This window comes from Chrysemys picta, chromosome 1, assembly GCF_011386835.1.
Source record: "Chrysemys picta bellii isolate R12L10 chromosome 1, ASM1138683v2, whole genome shotgun sequence".
Lineage (NCBI taxonomy): Eukaryota > Metazoa > Chordata > Testudines > Emydidae > Chrysemys > Chrysemys picta.
In genome coordinates, this window is record NC_088791.1 from 169,073,432 (window position 1) to 169,097,737 (window position 24,306).

Consider the following 24,306-nt stretch of genomic DNA (forward strand, 5'->3'; position numbering starts at 1 on the left):
CCCTTTTCTGAACTTTTTCTAATGCCAGTATATCTTTTTTGAGATGAGGAGACCACATCTGTACGCAGTATTCAAGATGTGGGTGTACCATGGATTTATATAAGGACAATAAGATATTCTCCGTCTTATTCCTCTATTCCTTTTTTAATGATTCCTAAAATCCTGTTTGCTTTTTTGACTGCCGCTGCACACTGCGTGGACGTCTTCAGAGAACTATCCACGATGACTCCAAGATCTCTTTCCCAATAAGTTGTAGCTAAATTAGCCCCCATCATATTGCATGTATAGTTGGGGTTATTTTTTCCAATGTGCATTACTTTACATTTATCCACATTAAATTTCATTTGCCATTTTGTTGCCCAATCACTTAATTTTGTGAGATCTTTTTAAGTTCTTCACAGTCTGCTTTGGTCTTAACTATCTTGAGCACTTTAGAATTATCTGCAAACTTTGCTACCTCACTGTTTACCCCTTTTTCCAGATCATTTATGAATAAGTTGAAAAGGATTGGTCCTAGGACTGACCCGTGGGGAACACCACTAGTTACCCCTCTCCATTCTGAAAATGTACCATTTATTCCCACCCTTTGTTCCCCGTCTTTTAACCAATTCTCAGTCCATGAAAGGATCTTCCCTATTATCCCATGACAACTTAATTTACGGAAGAGCCTTTGGTGAGGGACCTTGTCAAAGGCTTTCTGGAAATCTAAGTATTGTACACTATGTTCACTGGATCCCCCTTGTCCACATGTTTGTTGACCCCTTCAAAGAACTCTAATAGATTAGTAAGACACGATTTCCCTTTACAGAAACCATGCTGACTTTTGCCCAACAAGTTATGTTCTTCTATGTGTCTGATAATTTTATTCTTTACTATTGTTTCAACTAATTTGCCCGGTACTGACGTTAGACTTACTGGTCTGTAATTGCCGGGATCACCTCTAGAGCCCTTTTTAAATATTGGCGTTACATTAGCTATCTTCCAGTCATTGGGTACAGAAGCTGATTTAAAGGACAGGTTACAAACCATATTAATAGTTCCGCAATTTCACATTTGAGTTCTTTCAGAACTCTTGGGTGAATGCCATCTGGTCCCGGTGACTTGTTACTGTTAAGTTTATCAATTAATTCCAAAACCTCCTCTAGTGACACTTCAATCTGTGACAATTCCTCAGATTTATCACCTACAAAGGATGGCTCAGGTGGGAATCTCCCTAACATCCTCAGCCGTGAAGACTGAAGCAAAGAATATGTCCGATGTTACTGAAGGTCCCCAATTTATACACCAGTATGAGTATGGATGGATGTTTAACCTCTATCCATTGTCCTAAAGAAAATTTTTCAGAGCTACAAATGAAGCCTTTGTACTGCTTCCAGGTCAGTAAAAGAATGGGAAAGGGTCTAGAATATTTAAAGAGGATGTTACTGGAGTTGACCTGCCATCACGGTCTCAATTACTTTATAAAGAGAGATTAACAGCTGGGAGGTAATGAATGAAATCTTTGGCAATAAGTGATGGTTTCTGGAGATCAGCCTGGTTATAGTGTATTTAAGGCTTACAATTGCATGCCCCCATCATCTGCCTATATAGATATTAAAACCATGCTTTATCACAATAGTATGCAAGTTTTGTCCAAAGGCAATTAGCCTTCTATGTGGTGTTGATTTCCCCATGCCTTGTCAACCTTTGCTTGCTGGATTACACTAAACTCCATTAGATGAAAGACAGCACAATATCCCCCATTCTGCTCAGACTATTACTATAAACCTAGAGAGACTCTTTCATGCAATCAAATCTTTTCTGTATAAAAAAATGGATGAAAGCTCATCACAATGGAAGATATAATTTTTTATTATTTTTAAAGAGAATTTTAGTGATAGTGAAAGCTAGCATACTGACAATTCCAAAGATGGAAATCTTCTATTACTAACAGAAGAGTCACAGAATGTGCAAAGACTGTGCAAAATACCATCACATTGCCCTACCAGTGTGCTTCAATAAAGATCTGGATAAATAACCTCCATGGATAAGAGTATTCCAAATTTCCATTTCCGTTCAATCTTTGGCTCATCTTCTGAGAATGGATACAACTATGATGTATTCACCTGTCTACTAGGAGAAAAAAACTCCGCCAACTTGTTTCATATAAACCACCCAATTAACGGAAATCAGACAGAAATTGATCTGTTGATTATACTAGATACATGGTGATGATTTTATATAGAAAATTTCTCATCTGCTGCATGTTGGGGAAGTTGAAAAATACAAAGCCTAAACAAATTAGACAATGTTTGGGCTCTAGATCTTGTAAAAAAAAAAACTTAAAAATATAAATCTGAGTTTCTCCAAAACTGAGTCATGCAGTTCAGTTTGAACAGATAGACTCAATAACCCAGTTGTGGTCATTGATGATGCTACTGCACTTTTTTCAAGAGTAAACATGTTACCTTTGGTGTACAGATTCCCCAGTAAGCTTTGCTTGGAGAAGTTATTTTTCACTTTCTCACCTATTGCAAGTAGTGTCAACAACACAGAATGGCTGCCATATTTTTCTTCATAGTGGCTAAATGATGTATTTTATTTACACACAAACACACACACAGCTTGTAAAGCACGATTTTCTCATGGACAGAAAGTGCTTTACATAAATCGAAAGTTATTCTGTGATTACTAAAGGGGTGGATATATATACACAAAACACAATAGGGGTTTCTCTGAAGAAACTAAAGACAGCTTCTGTAATTAGTCCTCAGCATTCAGAGCAGAAATATTCCACTGGCTTTTTATGAGACAGAATCTCTGCATACTGCACTAAACTGTGTCTAAGATGCCTGTCACTGTGTTGTCTAAGTAACACTCCAGATGAAGGGTTATCCACTGAAGTTGCTTTCAGCTTGCTTTAAAGAAAGCTCGGAATCACCTCTGTGTTAATGACCTCAGAAGTAACTAATTTTGTGTTAAGAAATTTCCTGATGGAGCAGTAAGATTAGAACAATGCAAAAACCCAGCTTAGCAAAAGGCAGTTTCTGAGTCTGCCTTCCCTCACAATTGGGGGGGGGGGAAGTGTTTGAGATGAGCAAACTGCTGCCTTAACCCTGAAACCCTGCAAAAGCCACCCCAAAAATATGAGATAAAGGGTATATTTATGACATGCATGTTACTTTAATTTATTTCCATGAGCAGTCAGTGGTAGACATGTTCAAATATTTCAGTTATTTACTATGTCACACTAACGGCTGAAGATCTAAAGAGAAAATGTAAATCCTGTGTTTCTGAAGCAGTTCTGTTGTCTAGGCTGCAGGTTAATACTTAAATGTGTGTGTGTTTATTTACAGGGTCACAGATAACAAACAGAACATTAACTATAGATGAGTGGCTTGTGAAGAAACTTATTTTGATTTTCTTGAAAAGACAATACCAAATTATTTTCTGATGGAAGTTCCACCTCAGAAACATAAAAAGAAAATTTCTCTAAACAGTTTTATCCTTTTCCATGTGGCAAACAATTCATTTCAAACTCTCCCCGTATTTCTAAAAGTCAACATAACATTTGATTAGATTCCTTGTTTGTGAACCATTTAAAGAGATTTATTCATTGCTATTATGAAGGCATCAAAAGCCACATGAAAACTGTATATATAAACAGTGACTGATTAAAAAAAAAAAATCTCTAAAAGCCGTGGTTTTGTGGATATTTTCCCTTTAAAAGAAAGATTATTTGGATTCTGAGGCTCCCTTGAACCAAATTTTGGAAGTTCTAAGGTAACTCAAATTCTGTGCCCTATGTTCTCTGAACTGTGTCCCTGTAGCAGGTCTTACCTAGTCTAGCTTCAGGCTCTACCACTATCTCAATTTACCTTCTGTCTTGCAAACAAAAACTACATCTGATGTTTTCACAAAACACCTCTGCTTCTGATTTGGTTTATTAGCATAAAACAACATTCAAACTTCCAGCCCTCTTCCTCAGGATCAATTAGTTCTTTCAATCGACAGTGGGCTTCAGTATCCACACAGCCCGCCTTCTAGGCTCAAAAGACTTTCTAGTCCTTTAGCAGAGCTTCCCCTTCCTTATAGCCCTGCCTCCAGTTTGCAGTCCTTTGCAGCCCTTATAGCCTGGCTTCTCACCCAGCAGGCTCCTGCTTCTTGTAGGTGTTTCAGCTGAGGCTTATCCCTCAACAGGCCCCGATCCTTGCCAGTCTCTCTCTAGGCCTTCTGCCTACAAGCTCTGGGGAGTCATCACCTGTCCTCTTCCCATCAGGCTCTCTCTCCTTGAACTCTTTGACTGAACACAGGCTGCTTTCATATTCCCCAACAGCCCCAACTTTTAGTAACATGACTCCCATCATGTGACCCCTTGATTCATTCCTTTCACCTGGGAAGGCAGGATACATGTAGCACAGGTTGAACCTCAAATTCTTTAAAATAGGGTTACCATATTTAAAGTTTTAAAAAAAGAGGACACTCCACGGGGACCTGGCCCCGCCCCTTCCCCGCCTCAGCCCCAACTCCGCCCTTTCCCCCAAAGTCCCCGCCCCAACTCCGCCTCCTCCCCTGAGCGCCCCGCATTCCCCCTCCTCCCTCCCAGCCATGCGAAAGAGCTGCCCAAGCGCTACCGGCTTCACCGTTTGCCGGGCAGCCCCCAGACCTCCAGACCCTGCGCCCCCGGCCGGGCGCTTCCCCTCCCGGGCTCCAGCTACGTTGGGGAAGCCCCCGGCCAGGGGTGCAGAGGGTCTGGAGGTCTGGGGGCTGCCCGGCAAACCGTGAAGCCGGTAGCAGTCGGGCAGCTCAGCTCTTCAGCTACACAGAGCTGAGGTGTCAGGGGGGAGCAGCAGCAGCCGCCACAGCAGGGAATCTGCCTGCAGCTCGCAGCCTGCCGGAGCCACTCAGGTAAGCAGGGGACTGGGGCAGGGATGCCGGCATTTTCCCGGACATGTTCGGCTTTTTGGCAATTCCCCCCAGACGGGGATTTGAGGACCAAAAAGCCGGACATGTCCGGGAAAATCCGGGACGTATGGTAACCCTATTTAAAATTGCCAGCTCACGCTGTGACACTCTCCCTAAACCCAACACTGCTATTTCCATGAAGGAATGTCAACAATGGGGGAAAGACACAAAAAGGACCCTCGGGACTATTCTTACTGAACCCAGCTCTGAATTTTTCCCAGAAAGGTCACACTCACCCTGCTGCCCCTGCGGCGTTTGTGAGATGATAAACTGTGCTGGCTGCAAGTTGGTTGTTGGATGCACCAACACAAACTGTTGCAGGTTGAGATTCTGCTGTTGGAGCTGCTGCAGGTGCTGCAAATCCTTAATGAAATAAAGAGGTGTGCATTAATCATTCACATCAGTCACAACTCCTAAAACATCTGAAATATCTAGGACTTTTCTCCTAGCACTGGGAGATAAAAGGGGATCTAGCACCAGCATGCTTGCTACTGAATAACTTAGTTTTTTCTTTCATTTCTAAAACAGAGTAACCATTACAAGTGCCTCATTGGCATACCTGGAACTGCACACAACAGTTTACTAAATGCCCCAGTAAATGACGTCCAACATTGTAAAAAATTAGCAGCATTTATATAAGGTTATGGGACTGTCAGCACTTCCATTGTCAAACTTCTGCTTTTCTGAGGTTGGCAGAATCTGCCATCACTTACAGATGAAATAAGGGTTTAGTCTGGGAACTAGGCTAGTCTGGGGTGCAGGGGGTTGTTTAGTTTTTTAAACACAAATTTTAAGAAATCTGGAATGGCTATTTTTTGAGTTACAGGAAGGCAAAAAGAAAACAAAACTAGAATTTGTTAGTTTGCACTTTGATCGTTAAATATTGGACAGAGTTAATCCATAAAGTGGACTAATCTATTTGAGTAGTTTAAAACAAAATTGCTTAGGTTACTATAGCAGGTATGATAGACATACCTGTAGTTAAGGCTCAAGAAAAACACTTTCAACTATTATGATTCCTGTGTTTTCATTTACTCATTCATTTTGCAGGGTGAAGATTTTGCTGGTTAGTCTCTGCCTGAACAGGAATTTTTGAGGAATATCTCTTGACCTGTTCGAGCTGGAGTGTGAAAACATACAATATAACTGCTTTAAAAAAAATCTAGCTTTATTTTCTCTTTTATTTCAACAGTGATACACTAAAAGCAACTGAAGTTAGAAAGTTGAAGCCTGGCATGCAGATAGCCAAGAGGCATACTGCTGCCCTTCTAAATGATTTCTGTTATTGATCTCATCATTACTAGACTGCCTTTTAAGGATTAGTGCTTTTGCTGAATTTGAAAACAAATTGCTTTTGATTCCATAAAGTTAAGAACATTTGAAAATTGAGTATTGAGCATGCAAAATAAATTTTATCATTACACTGAGAAGTATGCACTTTAAACATACATGCAATGTGTGGGTGTGCAAAACTCAGGAAGTGAGCATGTTCCAAAACTGCAACCTCCCACTTCTTGGCCAGCCTTCTTAGGGTACGTCTATACTACCTGCCGGATCGGCGGGTAGTGTTCCATGTATCGGGAATCGATTTATTGCATCTCGTCTGGACGCGATAAATCGATCCCCAAATCGATGCCCGTACTCCACCTTGGCAGGAGGAGTAAACATAGTTGACGGGGGCGCCGTGGCAATCGACTCGCCGCTGTGAGGATGGCCAGTTAAGTCGAACGAAGATACTTCGACTTCAGCTACGCAAATAGCGTAGCTGAAGTTGCGTATCTTAGTTTGAACCCCCCCGCTAGTGTAGCCCAGGCCTTATTGTCCCTTTGCCCATACCAGCATATAAGATTAATTGAAAATTGTTAAATTAAAAATAAAACAAAATCAAACCAAATTACAACCACAATTTGGGGAACGAAGGAACAAGAGTTCTTATAGATATTTTGTCAACTGTGCACTTATAAGGCTATATACGTGTGCACACATGGAAATGAGTTCCTAGTCTACATTACAAACACATCCTAGCCATCATTTGGCCAACTTGTTCTTGGTAAGTCAGCAAGTATGCAATTTACCAGTGAGGTAGATAAACACTAGTTGGCACTGACTAAATGATGCCTGTTATACAACTGTAGACTTTTACTGCAGTATTTAAATTGTGATCCAGAATTTCCTGAAAGCAAGTGGTGAAAATGGGAAGCACTGCAACCACCTCCTCTGGTTCTCTGCCAAGTTTGCTTGCTCCAATTTTGCCAGAGATTCAATTTATTTCTATCCTCATTTAATGAGGCTATGATATCCAGGAGTGCTGGTAAAAAAAAAAATCTTTATTTCTTGGCCCCAGACACATGATATAGGTCAGGATAACATAAGGTTAAACCTTTGCCACATGACAGGGGTCAGTATCCAGGACTCCATTGGTTACTGTTACAGAAAGGAATAAGCAACTTCCGAACAGATCACCACCATGGAGAGAGCCTCAAGACCACTTGGGTGTGAGGAGCAGATGCAGGGGAAGGAGGAGGTGAAGAGTTACAGGGCAATGCAGGAAGCCAAAAACTCTTGGGAAAAGACACTCCGGGGGAAATAGAAATCAAGAGAGACCAAAGGATGGGAGGTCCTGGGAACTGAGAGAGAAATGGGACCCTCAATTAGGGGTGCGGGAGAGAATCTAGAGAAGGGGGTGTGGACAAAGGAGTGCAGGGAACACCAGAAAAGAGAACAGATAGCCCACCTCAGGGGAGTTGGGGAAGAACCAAGAACAGAGATCTCAGAAGTGGGGAGCATTACATTTAAGGAAAGGGTGGGAAGGAAGAGAACAAGACAGACAGCACTGAATCCAAGAGGCAGAGAGGTAAGAAAACATATGGATTTATTTCTTGCCTATGCTATGAAATCTAGCAAGGGTGAGACTCAGTTAAAATATGGAAGCTCCTGTTGACATGGTTAACTTAAAACACTCTTCAGTCTCAGTGAAGACTGGAGTAAGCTGTGTTTAAACTACAGATCTGATTCTCAACTCGCACCAGTTTTACCCCAGTGTAACTCTACAGATGTCAGTGGAGTTACTTTTCATACACAAGTGTAAACCAGACAGGACTCAAGCTCATCTTGTTCCCAAACTGCCCTACCCCCTTCAACTAGACTACTGTACTTTGGGAACGTGGATTAACAGAGTTTAGCTTTGCAACTGTAGATGGGACCCAATTATATTTTCTATGTTCATCTCATGAAAAAATATATTAGGATGTTTGGGAGCCTGTGACTGCTCTTCTTTGCACCTCCCCACAGAGTGTATAGCAGTCACCTACTTTTTTTTGGCTGGCTATGATCTTGGATAAGATCGGTTAGTCATGCAATCTCTTTCTCTGCAAGTGCAGGATTGTTCCCTACAGCATATACTCTATTTTTCCAATATAGCTTTAAAAGTTCCAAACAACAGGGCTTCCAAAGCCAAATATACTTTATGTCAGAGAGTTTGAGATATTTGGCATAAATTTTCCCTTTGACAATTAAATCTCATTCCCAGTCTAGCCTCATCTATCATGCTAGTTCCAGGTCTCACTCTAAATAATTCCTCTCCATCCTTGGCATTTAAACTCTTTACAATATTTATAAATTTATCTCAGACATACAGGAATTTAAGGATGGGACAGAAAATGTATGTACTATTTTATAGTGTGAACTCAGGTAATTTAAGACTGCATTATAATGCCAGGATGAAGAGTTAAGGTTGCCCTTTCAATAGTATAGTAATTTCCACATTTCATCATTTTTGAATGCTTAATTGTGCAAACTTAAAGTTGCATTAAAACAGTATTTTTGGATTTAACTGTTTGGAAATCAGGTTACATAGTAACATTTGAATTGGCACAAAATCTGGAAACTGCACCAAACAAATCATGTCAGTGGCCAATGTAGCAATGTCAGAAGTTGCAACGAAGTATGTGATTTGTAGTATTGTTCTATTCTTCTCTCTCTGCTCAAACACACACAGTAGTGATGATTTATTTATTATAATACTTGACAAGTTTCTTTTGTCATATGCCATTGGAGCCACTATGGTGCAGCTCTACATCATGGGAACTGCATAATGAACCAGCTATCATAAATCCAGGACAGGCAGTAACCTTGCAAACCACCAGAGGGTTAGGAGAGCATAGGTGAGAAATAGTCTTGCTTTGAGTCATCTTAGCTGAGAAGGTAGAAACTTGATATAATCAGTGCCATTCTCCCAATCCTCCTCTTGGTAACTAACATCTTGGCTGAGCCTTCTTTGAACTGGGAACCTCACCCTAGCTATGTTGCTGGTAATGCTGGTTGGAAGAGCTTGCTGAAGAGATGTGCCTCTCGGATTCATTCAAATTCTGTCATTTACGTCTATTCCTAATGCAAATATGTTTTATTTTTCAGGTAATTATAGCACTATTATAATTCTCACTTTAATGACTAAGTAAACAACCACTGAACATGTTTTCCTATTCAGGTCTCATTTTTCTCTATGGCAAGCTTGTATTACATCAGCACGAGAACAACAAAAATTAGATGGGAAAAACACTTAGTAGGTCATCTAGTCTATCCAACCAGCCAACACGATGGTTTGTAGAGTATACAATTTATGATATTTTGTCAAATTTGATGCGACTTCCATCACTTCCTTTAGGAGATTATTCCATGACTACATAGATCTTGCCAGGATGAAGCTATTCCATCTAAAGTTCTCTGAGCTCCATACCATTACTCTTACTTATAACCCATGTACTAACCTAAATATCTCTCTCCCTCTTTGACATTTATTTCATTCAAATGTTCACCACAGATCCCAACAGAAGACAAATAAAAGGCCCAGTATCTAGGTACTCAAAACTTGGTACAATTGTTAGTGGTACTTTTGCATCAGTTCAGCAGTAGCGCCAACAATCTTACCCACATCTCCGCAGTAGATTGCTTGTGTTGACTGCAGAGCACATTAAAGAAGGCATGCTTGTGCAATTAGTTAATTAAAATAAATACGGTAATCCCCCTGCTGCAGAAACCTGCCAGTTAATCAATTATTCAAGAATCATCAATTAAAACAAACAGTCGGCTATTTGGGTAATCAACTCTGTGTTTACAATAGCAATGCAAATAAGCAAACCTGTGTGCTGTTTACAGATCAGTGTCAAGATGGAATGGAGAGCCTGGTCTCATCCATCTGCAACTGTAGAGGATACAAGTTTTCCACAGAGTCTCTCAACTATGCCCAACACAGGGCTGCACTTTCATCTTACCAGGAAGCCAAGGGTCACACCTACATTTTTTAAAGAGGACAGAATGCAGTTAATTTATAATTACATGCCAAAAATCTATGTTAAAAGAACATTAATTGTAAAGTCAACAGTCAGAAAATGCCAGAATTAAGATTGCCTGTGCAATCCAAATTCAATCCCCTGGTGTATATGCACTATGATACAGTCTTTACTTGCATGATCATATACTACTTCTTCCATAGGACTGCGGCCTTATTCAGTGCACAAGATGGACCGTGCTTGATTGATGAGCAGCTAGTCAATATTTTGTTTCCTCCTTGGTCAGTGTGTGGCTGAAGGTCTTATTTACTGCACACTATTCAAATCCTCCTCTAAACACAGAATTAATTTCTACAGGGGCTATTGTATTGTGCTCATCACTATAGCATTTAAGCACTTCACAAACTTGAATTTTTATAGCACCCCTGTAAAATGAGGTGGTGGTGGTATCCACATTTATAGATGGGGAACTCAGGAACAAAGAGATTAAGGTAAAAAGGTACCCATCAATTTTTGGTACCCAATTTTAGATGCCTAGAACCTAATTTTTCAGAGTACCTAGCATTATATAGCACTTCACATGTTCAAAGCACAGTTCAGAGTTGCACCTGATGTTAATGGGAGTACTCAGCACTTCTATAAATCAGTCCCCATGATCGCAAGTTCAGCACCCATAAAATGAGAAACAGTTAGTGATCACCTGCAAAAAATGTGGTTTAAGTGACTTGCCCAGAATCACATAGGAACTCTGTGGCAGAGGCAAGGATAGACTCTAGAATTCAGTTCTGCAGGGGGAGCATTCAGCTTCCTTAACCATAATATTGTCCTTTCTTTTCCTGCAATCTCCTCCCTCATTCACTATCCACCACCTTCCAGCTTCTGCAACAAATGAAGCAGGGGTCCTACAGACAGCAGACACCTTTATTACGCAACCAGAGCAGTACTATCCTGTGCACTGAATGAGACAGGGGTCCTGCAGAATAAGTGGTATGCAATCATGTAATTAAAGACTATATCATAATGCATATGCACACTAAGGAAACCTTAATACTGGCATCCCCTAATTTCTGAGTGTTTATTTTTGCAGTCTTAATAATGTTCTTTTAACATAGTTTTGTATGTAAGTTCCTGAATTTTCACTGAAAAAACCCCAGAAATTCCATCATGTGGCATCACATTGACACCCACATGGGTCATCAGCAGGGTTGCAACATTTAGATCCATTGCACAGACCTTTGCCACTTCAGATTATGGTTTAACTGATAGCAGTAGTAGGTTCTCATCCCCTATGTCAACCAGTACTAAAAGAGGAGGGGACACTGTCAGTGGGTTTCACAGATATTTGCTGATGGCAGAGGAATGGTGAGTGTCAGGAATTTTGGGTCCCATTCTGCGGTGGGGAGAGGAGTATGCTCTAGTTTGCACAAACTCTTCTGCCCATTGCCCCCAAGTGTGACCTCTTCTACCTAGTCCCCTCCAACCTGTATCTGTTCCGTCTCTTCATCCCAGACCTATTCTCATCTAGCCAGTCCCAATATCCACTCCTCAAGTTTTTCAACCCAATCGCGTTCTCCTTGCCCATCAAGTCCTAGTCTGACCTATCTGGACTCCTAGTCTCCTCACTCAGCCATCCCCAGTTCCACCCAACCCCCAGCTCTTTTTCCCCAGTCTCCTTACTTAATCAGTCCCAATCTCCTACCCTCTCCTTCCTGGCTCACCTGATCTGTTTGTCTTCACCACTTGTCCTCCAATCTCCCCTCCCCCACATTCCCTATCCCTAATTTTCTCACTAGACTCCTCATCCTAGCTAGTGTCCTGTCCATCTGCCCAGCCAAACTCCTTGTCTTAGTCTCTTCGCCCACTAAGTTCCAATTCACCCCAGCTTTTTGCAGATCTCGTTTCCCCCCACTCTGCTCATTTGCAGTCTAAATCTCCATGCCCAGCCACTCCCAATCCCTGCAGCAGACAGGCCCAGTCTCCACACCAGGCTCCCAGGCCCAGTCTCTCTCCCCAAAACCCCTTGGCAAGCCTCCAATCCCAATCTTCCCCTTCCACCTCAATCAGGCTCTTTGTCCAAATTACTCCCTCCAATCCTCCCCCAGGTCTGGCTCTTTTCCCCTCTGCATTCAAATCAGGCAGCTTCCTCCTCCATCGTCAGCAGGGAGTGATTGAAAACATAGGAGAGAAGTCTCTGGGCTGTCAGTTTCAGTGACCAAGACTAGACCTAAGATAGCCTAGTGCAGCCCAGAGCTGTAGAGAAAGTCCTGCCCAGCCCCAGGCTGGCATATGTCAAGTGTGGATGAAATCTCTGGGGAACTGAACTGCTAAAATCTAAAAAGTTTACTGAGCCTGTGAGAACTGCAATTTTTCAAACACTGATAACTTGCCCAAATGTTGACAGATTTTCACAGAGGCAGCAACCCCTCCCCCCAAAAAACAAACTAAAAAACAAAAACACATCTGTGACCCCACTTCCAAATTTCAAGCCCTGGCTTCAAAGCATGGGGGAGCTACAGATTTTCAAAGAAAACGTCTGCAAAAATTTTTAAACCTGGGCTCAGAAACAGCTGCACAATAAGTGGTGCTACCAGCCGGTGCAGCGTGTGGAGACTATAGGACGCGGCATACCATTCAGCCAAGTTACTCAGATCAAGATAGAATATTGCATGCTAGGAACTATAATTTCCAAGAGACTGGGCCTCCGTGTTGAAGATGAGGCCAGCAACAGGTTTCATTAGAGAACCTTGTGATCCACATTTGGTTACTCATGTCTGGAGGGATCTAGAGACCTCCATGCTGTACATGTTAAGCACAGAATCAATGGTGCCAGGTCCTCCACAGTGGACTATGTCATCCTGGACAGATCCGCTTCACTGTCACTCCTGCCAGGCACATACCCACTTTGGTTAAGAGTTCTTCAGAAGTAAGGGTGGCAGACCCTCAGTACAAGACTTCAACCTGGATGGATCCAGACACCAGAATCATTTTGGCAAGCAGTTCTCCAGTGACAAAGAGTGCTGGATCTCTGATGCTGGACCTGATGCACCAGGATGGATCCAGGAACCTTAGAGACACTGACATGAAGCACACAGCCGGTGTGGTGAGTTAAGTCCAGCACATAGTTGACTTGGCATGAAGAGCCTTCCAGGTCAGTGGGGGTACAAGGCCACCCTCCTGCTCTTGTTGGTCCTACAATTCCCATTCCATATGGGTATCGTTTCTTTTCCCTCTTTCTTAAGAAAAACTAACTAACTACAAACAAAAATAGGCCCCAAAAAGAAAGAAAGTGAAAAACAACGAACTGTTGAGGACAAGGTGTGTGACAGGAGTTTGTGGCACCATAAGCAGTGAAATAGAACTGAGGGATAGTTGGGGACACACTTTTTAGATCCCCTGAAGTCCTCCATGATGGGGTGAGAAGAAGAGAGGAATGAGTGATCCCAGTGGACACTGCTCAACACAAGATTCTGGAAGCCTACGGCACAGGTGCCTGTGATCCCACAAGTGAAAATATATAGAAGCCACTTGAAGAAAAGTGGATGTGTTTTTTTCAGGTTAAATCTGCTTCCCTCAACCCACACAAGCCCCAGTTCTCACCTGTGCAATCTGTATTGGCTGAGAAAGAGGAATCTGCGTCATCGGCGTCGCAGCGGAGGCCGAGATGGTGGCGCCTGCAGCGCTGTGCTGCTGGCTGGCTGAATGCTGCACTGCAGCCGCCAGCAACTGTGCCTGTGCCTGTTGTAATAATAACTGCTGCTGGGCTGGCGTCAACGTGAGCTAGAAAAAATTAGAACAAACAGTCATTAACAGCAGAAAGAATCATTCCCATTACAAACTACCAGCTATTAATCAGGTAACAGACATTGGCCAACCTAGGCACCTTATGTAAGGGCAACTGGCTACTCAACATAACATAGCAATCAACCTACAGCACAATTTTGGTAGAAGCATTGAAACTTTAAGTGTTATGCTGCAATCAGAATCTGAGGAATCACGCAAGCTTCTCCACAGCTCTACTCCAAGGTTCATGCAAAAAGGTAATTAACTAGCAGGCAAAAAGAAAGAATCAGCCCTGACAGGATTTGAAAGGAAATGTACACCGAACAGAACAGCAAGTGATTAGCCAGATGAAAGAAAAGCAGGAGTGCTGGCTATGGCTACTGAATGAACTGATAACACCCCAGCTGCTTCACATTAGCATGAAACCCTGCCATATTCCATCATTTTCATTATGCCTTAAGATATAAGTGAAGAATATGAGCTCCATTTGTTTCACTCCAAGTCTCCCCTCCCATCTGCCTTTTTTTTTTTTTTAAACAGAATAGAGTTGGCAAGTTTACATCCCTTCATCTTCCAAACACACATTATCTCTATGAAACAGGTGGCTAGTCTCTCCTTTACATATAAATGAATCCTGATGTCCACATTTAATACAATCCCCATCTACACAAACCTGGAGTCTTGAATGTCTCAGTACCACAGACATTCATCAGACAAAGCAAAAATGACTTATTTAGAATAGGTTTTAATAACTTTCTTCCACCACGTAATTTTTGTAGTTGTTGAAAGCAAATGTACTTTAAAATAGTAAAATACAAATTAAATTAAACAAAACCCATTAAATGTGGGCCTGGATAATTTACACAGCTATTCTACTTTGAGGATTCTGCAGCAAACTGGACTGAATTAGACATGGCACCATTCAAGTTTGCAGGTGACATCACCCAACAATTTAAATCAGAGACCCAATGCATTGATGGAATAACCTCCTAATACCCCATTTCCGGGCAAAAACCTCAATCTGAAGAGCTGATGAAATGGAAATAACCTCTCCAACCAAACCAATCCACTCTCAAGTTTGTTCTTCTAATTCATTTTAAACACTTCTGGCGGCTGCAACAATTTCACAAGCACAACTACCCTATAAAAAAAAAACCCACCAAACTCCCACCCCCCCAAAAAACTTTACTATTTAAAACAAACAAAAAACTCTAGAAAAATCACGACTGACAGGTTAAATGGAGGGGCTGAATTCTGTGAGCATAAGCAAAAATGTTGATGATTTCTAAAGATCGAGTTGCTCAGAGAACACAAACTTTATGCCCTTTGCAAAATATTTAAAAAGTTAGGGGATATAAACTGTAATAAAGTTCCCATCACTTTTGCTACACATGTACCCTCATTCTGACATGGTGTTTCCCTCTCATGCTTCTATATGGTCCCACAGTGAAGTCAAAACGTTGACTTCCTGATATCCATGACTTCTACACCAGTCTAATGTCAAACCTAGAGTTCTGATTTCATTGCAGGGTCAAATAGGAGAAAATGAACAGGAACCAAGAAACTCTAATATTGTAATACAAATTTCTCCAACAAACACCAGGCACTAAGAACTACTGACAAGCAGACTGCTTTTTATATAAAAATGTTCGCGCTCCCCTTGCCACCTGTGTGAAAGTTCCTCTTTAATGAAATGACAGTAACCTTGGACAGCCACTCTACTATCTGTTGGTGGGCGATTCTAATTGGATGGCGAATGATGGCAGTACTGCCAGACAGGAGGCTTACTACAATTCTCTTGGGTAAACCTTACCCCGGTGATCTGTCCTCCGGCCAGCATGAGCTGGGTCTGGGGTATGGCCGCCTGCACTGAAGGCTGCTGGGAAGGCTGGCTTGGCTGCTGGGTGTCCCCAGATTCTTCATTAGATTTAGACTAGGAAAAAAATATAACTCTTTATAGTGTAAAACAGATGTTAATGTGTACACTACTATCTCTACACTGTACATCAAAATCTTTCATCTGCATACAAAAAGCCCTTGGGTTCATTTTAAGAGTGGGTTTAAGAAATGGCTCTATCTGCCCACCATCTCAGCTATGACTGCTCCAACATGTGTAGCTAACACAGCTTAGGGTTAAAACAAAATAAAACACCCAGTTCTTTTGTACCTGAAATATTTTCAGATCTCACTTTGTTTGCTGCAGCATCACTGAAGATGATGCTACTTTTTACCACAAAGAAAAAATATTTGCCCACCACAAAGCACTTAAAATGATTCACGGACTAAAATCCAGAACAATGGAGTGAAGGGAGTATATGTTTTTCAAACATCTGCATTAAGGACATTCAGTCAACAGAATGCTAGCTAAATGGGGGACTGGTTTGAAATGCCCTCATATGCTTCACTAAATCTAGCAAGAAGCCCAACACAAATTGTCTTAAAATAAAAAATTAAGCATTTATATAGCTGTGCAGTGTGTTTTACTTAAAATTAGTTTTTGTATTTTTTTTTAAAATGGAGAAGAGAATACTGCAGCCATGAGGGAGGAAATGCAAGAGAGTGTCTGAAGAGGAAAGAGAGGGTTTTATGGTAATTAAAACTGGTTATGCAGAGCATTAAAATTCTGCATAGATTTGCATATTTTCCACCACCTGTTTTGGGGACTGCAGAGCAGGCTAATTAACATAAAGCCTCTGATTAATTCTGCCAGTCACTGAAAGATAATTACAGCATAGGACTGTAAACATTCTGCACTGGTGATACAGCTTGTTTGCCAACATCTCTCTCAGGGATGGAAGTTTACCATGGCAACCGAGGCAATTTTCTGCCTCCTTTCTCTTAAAAAGGAAGATCACTGTATTTCCTCTTCTTTCTAAAGCATCATCACATGTAACTGGGTCCATGTTCTATTTGGCTTCATGGAATGCACTATCCCAGTTCTTTAGTACACTGCAGTATTGAAACCAGTTTTCAATAAAACTACATCCCTTTCCCCTTTCGGCATGTTGCTTGAATATTGTATTGAAAGGAAGCAGTAGGTTGATTGAAATGCTATGGAGCATACTGCATCACACAAAGTTTGAATGCTTTGCTATACCATGCAGATCAATGAGGAGCAAGTAGCCCAGTTTATTTTTAAATTACTAGGTATAATTTACTTGATGTTGTAGGAAACCCGAGTGATCCACACCAGCAACCTTAAAAATCAATGCTACATTGGCCCCCTATGTTCAGCTATCAAACACAGCTTGCAAAGTAATCTATGATTAAAATAAGGCTGGAATCAAGGAACATGTGAGATTATTGGAGTTTGTAATGCAGTATGAGAACTATTTACAACAGCTCACTAACCTCTGACACAAAATTATTAGCACCAATGAATTAACCAGCTCCTACTGCTGACCATCACCCAATCTGTTCTGCAGCTGTGAAACTATTACTACTCAACCTCTCTTATTTTACAAACCCAAACAAATGTAATTAGAAGGGGACAGCTCGCAGCCTTTATCTTTAATGAAACAGATACTTGATGGAGATTGAGGAGCAGTCCTTACCTGTACATTTAAGGACTGAGCAGCAGCCTGTAAACTTGTTCCAGCGAGCTGGACCTACAACACAGTGCAAAGAACTGAGATGAAGTGAAGTAACAGTCATATAAAGGTTTGAAAGATGAAACACAGACCCCCTAAAACATTCTGCAGTAGCTGAAAGTAGGGGTAGTGCTGAGAAATATTAGACACAAGTCCATATGGACCTTGCACAGTGTTATCTGTCCACCTCTTACTGAGAAAAGATTGTCAGTTTAGGACCTCTGGATGTTGATGTGAATGACTATGAAAGGAGCATTTTTGGGTGGGTGAGTCTTCTTTGGGAAATATAATTTTTATGCAGAAATCTCCTACGTTCTTAAAATGAAAACCCTATTAATCAACTTAACTTCAGAACAGGCATTACCCCAAATACACACGCTGCATTCACCACATTCCTTACATCACACAATGGGAATTTACACATGCAGCAGGAACCTCATATACCACATAAAAACTGTTCTCACACATCAATCCACCAACCAAGCACTCTCACTGTCCCTAAACACTGCAAAAAAAAATTACATACAGATGACGGGGATACCCTTAACAAGGACAGCATTGACTGACTTGTACTCAAACTCAAATTTTGAGATTGATGACCTGGTCCAATACTCCCAAGAAAGCGTTTGGGGGGGGGGGTGGAGGGAGGAGGGCGCGCAGGAGGCAGGAAAGTGAAATGAAAGCAACATTCCAGAACTTGGGATTTTTAAGAGCAAGATAGAGACAAAATATTATGAACAGGAAAAAGATTCTCTCTCCTATTACCACAAATTATACGCTCATACACTGTAGTCAGCTTTAATAACCCTCTTCATGTTACCATCATCAGCATCACTCCTACTACGAAGGAAGAATGTTACGTAATTGCCAATTCTTCCAAAGGGCAGGATTATAGCCTGTAGAATATTTCATCACTGACCATGCTTAAAATTCACTGCTTTACTGGGAACCAGGAAACACATAATGAGTACAAGAAAAACAAATAATCAAATGTGGCATGCTGTCCTTTAAGAAAAGGAAGACATCCCTATACTGAGATGTGTTGCATGAGAGTGGTAACATATTTAACTATACTTGCTTTCCTGTTGGCTCTATGTGGGTTGGAGAGCTTTAATTTAGATTCAGATACAAAAATTCCATGCTGTGGCAGCTCTGACCTTACAGAGCCATCTCTTGAAATGTTTCATACCTTCCTGGGTGGGATTCTACAAGATTTTCTACATTTCCTGTCGCCAAACAGTGTTCATCTCTAGAAGTTAAGTTTAATTTGCCTTGCCTGTTGTGTTCTGAGATTTCAACAACATATAGCCCAAACAGCCTAATCAAACCGCTGTCCTAGTGAAATAGCCTGGATATAATTATTTTTACCTTTCTCAGCACTAAAGGTTGACCTTACAAACTTAAGTCTCTTAAGTGCAGCCAGCACACACTTGAACATAGATTGTGTTGTTCTCTCTCCCCACCACCCATCTCCATCCCCCTATGCACACACTTTCCTATTAGAGTATTTTAGAAGACAGTTTCTGAATGGCACCTTGTATTGTATTTGGCATTGGTCAGATGTAAAGCACTCCATCTTGAGAGTAATCACAGCTGTCACCACTAAGAATTCCTATAATGGACATGCGTCTGACGAAGTGGGTATTTACCCACGAAAGCTTATGCTCCAATACTTCTGTTAGTCTATGAGGTGCCACAGGACTCTGTCGCTATAACGGAAGACGCTAATAGTTCATATCTAAGGTGGTAGCCAGTCTGGATGCATCAAAAGAAGGCTTGGAGATTTCTTGAAACTAGAGATTCAAGAAATGCAGCATACATAGTCACAAAAAAAGTTATGGTCTTAGCAACTTTTTAAAAATACTTTTCAGGGCAAGGTGACATAATACTGTACTGAAAAAAGTTATTGATTTCAGGTAAGTTCATATGACAAATGAACATTAAAACAAGCTGTTCTGGAAACACAAAAGACCTTCAGAGCTCCTGAATTTGCATACCATACTGACACGCACATTCAGGGTACTGAGAGGGAAGTGTGCAAGAAAGGCATTCTCCAACAGCCTATTGGTTCAGTGTACTCAAACATTCACACTGTTATTCCACAGGTCCTAGGTAAACCTCTATACTTGGGAAAATTATAATTTTGTGACAAAAAACTACTGAATGCTCAGTACAATAAAATGGCAGTTCTGCACTCTTAAAAGTGAACATAAAAGCCTGAGTAGCTCAATTATACCATAACAATTGTGTAACCCCAGACCCTGAACACATGGGGTCAGCCAATTATTTCCAGTAATTTTAAGTTTAAACTTGGTGCCAGGGAAGGGAAAGACATTTGTTCTCAGACCCTAAGTGTGATCAGACACCTTACCTCTGAAGTATAACTTTGACTCCGTAAGAATAGGGGCTGTAGAGAAGCAATTAAGGGAAATAGAAGCCTGAATATCCTAAGGAAAACAACTCCATGAAAGAAATCTTCCTAAAAATGACTCAGAAATTTGTAGAAATATATGCTTGTCTAGTTCCATCATTTTAAGCTTTCCTTGAGCATGGGAAGCAACAGGAGGACTTGAACTCTGTACTGGTAGCCCTCACTATCACTTCTCCTTTCTTTAACTAGGTATTGACAAGTTCCAGGTCCATGTTGGGACAGTTATTGGGCAAATATAATTCTTAAGAGAAGAGACCAATTCTGGCCTTGTCTTTGGACACCTGTGATTCTAATGAACACTGTTCCAAAGAGGAGTAAACATTAAATCCCAGTGGCCTGTACAGTTCCAGAGTATTCATTTCCTATGCCCTTCTCCAGATTTTTGAAAGAACTATGAAAGACATATGGTGTTTTAATTATAGGTACTCTCATCTGTAATATGGCCCTGTGGTGGCATCTGTTATCTAAAAGTTCCCAAAAGAGCTATTTCCCAATAATAATTCTCAGTGTATTTGATATGTGGGCTACAGATCAGTACAATAATTCATGACTAGCCTCTAACATTTAGCAGGCAGAAAAAAAAATCTCACATCCTACTCAGGATGACAGTGCTCCCCTACACTACTCATGGATTCAGCTGCCAATTGTACGAGGGGGTGGGGGTGGGAATCTTTCCCCATCCACTTCTTTCCCAAACCACCTCCAGTTTAAAAAGTGTCTTGGTTTTACCTGATGAAGGTGTCCAAGGAAGGCCTGAGCCTGGGCTGTAGAGATTGCCCCTCCAACGGGCACAGGCTGCTTCTGAAAGTCCAGGCCATTTGTCTGTGTGCCTGTAGAGGCAGAAGAAATTACAAAACTGTTGAACAGGACTCAAAGAAATTATATTAAGAAATTTTTAATTAATTCTTGCTGAAGTCTCCTGCTACTCTGGACTTCTAACTCTTAATTCCATGAAACGTCCTCCAATAACAACAAGGGTTTGAGTCTCCCCAGAAATGAAAGCAGCACTGTCACTCCCAGCAATTAGTATATACTCTGAGCCAGTTAAACGTAAGCAATTTCATAACCCCCTTAATGCCTATCATCTTGATCACCCTGCTCTATCAGTGCTGACAATGGTTTCACAACAGGATGCTCTATAACTGTACGTGCCTAGGGTTAAGATCATAGTTCAGTTTTGCAAGTACCCTCTACCTAACAGCTTGCTGCTGATGGCAATTTTGAAGTTCAGACTTCTGCAAAAAACAAGGATCACAGTGGTAATAACACAATCCCTATTTCTTTTTCATCAGTAGATCTCAAAGCGCTTCATGCTTAAATGTATTTAAGGAAAAAAAGGATTCTTTTCAAGAAAGTGAAGGGTGAGGGGAGAAGGCAACAGGGAAATGGTAGTGCCACATGTGCATTAGAACATGGGGACATAGTCCTTCTGATAACTATATACCAGTGTTCCGATGAATATTTGTGCAGAAGACTTGTTACACTAGATTGCTCTTGTTCTATTATCTTTTATCCACTTTGAAATAATTTAGAACTGATTGCCTCTTTGCACTCTTCTCCCACCCAGGCCTGGAAGAAGGAAAAGCCCAAAAGCTAATGCTGGCACATCTGGTTGAGAGAAATGAAAAGTATCGGAAACTTTTCTCCACGATATTGTCAAAGCTTTTCTCTTCTGCTAAAAAACAGCTGTACTGTGGTTTCAGAAATCATTCCTCCATGTTACGTGAAGGCAATAGAATAAGTATTGTAGACAACTATTTTGGTACACTGTTGATATTATTTCCACCCACTACAACATCCTCCTCGACTATTGGTGACTATGGGAAAGGATATTTCCAATTTATAAAATTGCATACAAGTTCTGTAGCAGATGATACAACACAGATTCCAAGGCCAGAAGGAACCACTGTGATCATCTAATCTGACCTCCTCTTTAACATGAGTCATAGATTTTTCACAAATTCCTAGTGCATATTTTTTCTAAAAATCCAGTCTTGATTTAAAAATTGCCAGTGATGGAGAATCCATTAGGACCCTTGCTACATTGTTCTAATGGTTAATTACTCTTAATGTACACTTTATTTGCAGTCTGAATTTAACTAGCTTCAAATTCCAGGCATCATCTCATGTTATACCTTTCTATACTAGAATGAAGAGCCCATTATCAAATATTTGTTCCCAATGTAGGTACCGACAGACTACTCAAATCACACTTTAATCTTCTCTTTGATTGAGCTCTTTGCGACTATTACTATATAAAGCATATTTTTCTAATCTTTTAATCATTCTCATGGCTCTTCTCAGAACCCTCTCCAATTTATCGGCATCCTTCTTGAACTGTGGGCACCAGAACTGGACACAGTATTCCAGCAGCAGTTGCACCAGTGCCAAATACAGAAGTAAAATAACCTCTCTACTCTTACTCAAGATTCCCGTTTATACATCCAAGGATGCATTAGCCCTTTTTGGCAACAGCATCACACTAGGAGCTCATGTTTACCTTATTATCCACCAGGACCATCAAATCTTTCTCAGAATCCCTGCTTCCCAGGATAGAGTCCCCCATCTTGTAAATATGGCCTACATTCTTTGTTCCTAAATGTATACATTTACATTTAGGTTATTCAAATACATATTGTTTGCTTGAGCCCAGCTTACTGAGTGATCCAGATCACTCCATATCAGTGACCTGTCCTCTTCCTTATTTACCACTCCAATGTGTGAGTCATCTGCCAACTTTATCAATCGTGATTTTGTGTTTTCTTCCAGGTAACTGGTAAAAATGTTAAATAGTGTAAGGCCAAGAGTCGATCCTTGTGGGACTCTGAGAAACATACCCACTTGATATGATTCCTGATTTACAATTACATTTTGAGACCTATCAGTTAGCCAGTTTTAATGTATTTAAAATATACTATGTTGATTTCTTATCTTTTTAGTTTTTTTCCCCCCATCAAAATGTGGTGCGGTACCAAGTCAAATGTCTTACAGAAGTCTAAGTATATTACATCAATACTATTACCTTTATCGAGCAAACTTATCTCATAAAAAATATATGAAGTTAATCTGAAAGGATCTATTTTCCATAAATCCAGGTTGATTGACATTAATTATAATATCCTCCTTTAATTCTTTATTAATCGAGTCCTGTATCAGCTACTCCATTATCTTGCCTGGGATCGATGTCAGAATGACAGGCCTATAATTACCCTAATCTTCTAAGAAATGGGGTGACCAAAATGAGAAAAGACCAACATACTTAGATTTGGAGGAAATTTCAGTAGGATCACTGTACTGCTTCATCCTAAAAGCTATCAGATTTTGTCTACCGGTGATGGATAGGTGCTCACACAATGCATGACTGCCCATGGCTTATTATAACAATCCCTAATCCACTAGCCCCCCTTTTTGTCCTATGACTACAGTGATATTAACCAGCCACTTCACCTTGAATGGTCCCTTAGAATATGTGCTAACTACTTATGATAATCTGTTCGACCTTGTATTTAGCTGAAGAAGAGCTCTGTGTAGCTCGAAAGCTTGTCTCTCTCACCAACAGAAGTTGGTCCAATAAAAGATATACCTCACCCACCTTGTCTCTCTAATATCCTGGGACCGACACAGCTACACCACCACTGAATATCCCCCTCCACTCCCCCAGGGCCGCATCTTATTCAGATTAAAAATTATGGCTAGCAAATCTTGGTTATCGACTAAATGAAAGAGATGCAGTTGTTATATCATGGGACTTAGGCATCACTTTAAAAATCCATGAAAGCAAATATGGCTTATGTTCAGGAAAATCAAGGAGGTATACAGTTAGGCTTGGGAGGATTAGATTTTATTGGTAAATGTCTGTAAACATCAATTTCACCATACTGATGAAAAAATATTTCCATTGATAATAATAGAAATGTACAGTTAGGTAAAGTAAGAAAAATGTTGCTTGAGAATTTACTAGAATTTGATTTAAGGATATTTACTTTGTATATTTTGACACATGTTGATGACAACTTGTGTTTTAACAGTTATAAAGCTTTATCTTTTTGAATCTCAGCGTCCACTGTCATTAATTATTTATTGTCTAACACTCAATTTCCTGCAACTGTGAAAAGTTAATTAAATAAAAATATTAAAAAAGCCTTAAAAATAAACACTATTATCCAGTGAACTTTTAAAAAAAAGAAATGGTTACTCACCCTGTGTAGTAACTGTGGTTCTTTGAGGTATGCCCCACTACGGGTGCTCCACTCAAGATGTGCTAGTGCCCCCT

The 24,306-nt window shown here is 40.7% G+C and overlaps 1 protein-coding gene across 20 annotated transcripts in view; it reads right to left on the bottom strand.

The window, feature by feature from the left end:
- The window catches only part of POU2F1 (POU class 2 homeobox 1), a 190,024-nt gene that overhangs the window by 55,458 nt on the left and 110,260 nt on the right, over positions 1-24,306 (bottom strand). For 8 of the 20 annotated variants that reach the window (XM_005283689.3, XM_065575000.1, XM_065574988.1 and 5 more), the window contains 5 exons: positions 20,763-20,863; positions 17,567-17,620; positions 15,826-15,945; positions 13,830-14,009; positions 5,181-5,307 (listed from right to left, as the gene is read on the bottom strand). In XM_005283689.3, the coding sequence (XP_005283746.1) occupies positions 5,181-5,307; positions 13,830-14,009; positions 15,826-15,945; positions 17,567-17,620; positions 20,763-20,863 (582 nt within the window). Of the gene's footprint in view, positions 1-5,180; positions 5,308-13,829; positions 14,010-15,825; positions 15,946-17,566; positions 17,621-18,422; positions 18,543-20,762; positions 20,864-24,306 lie in introns of those variants that run through there. The other 12 variants (XM_065575008.1, XM_065575033.1, XM_065575058.1 and 9 more) reach the window with 4 other exon arrangements.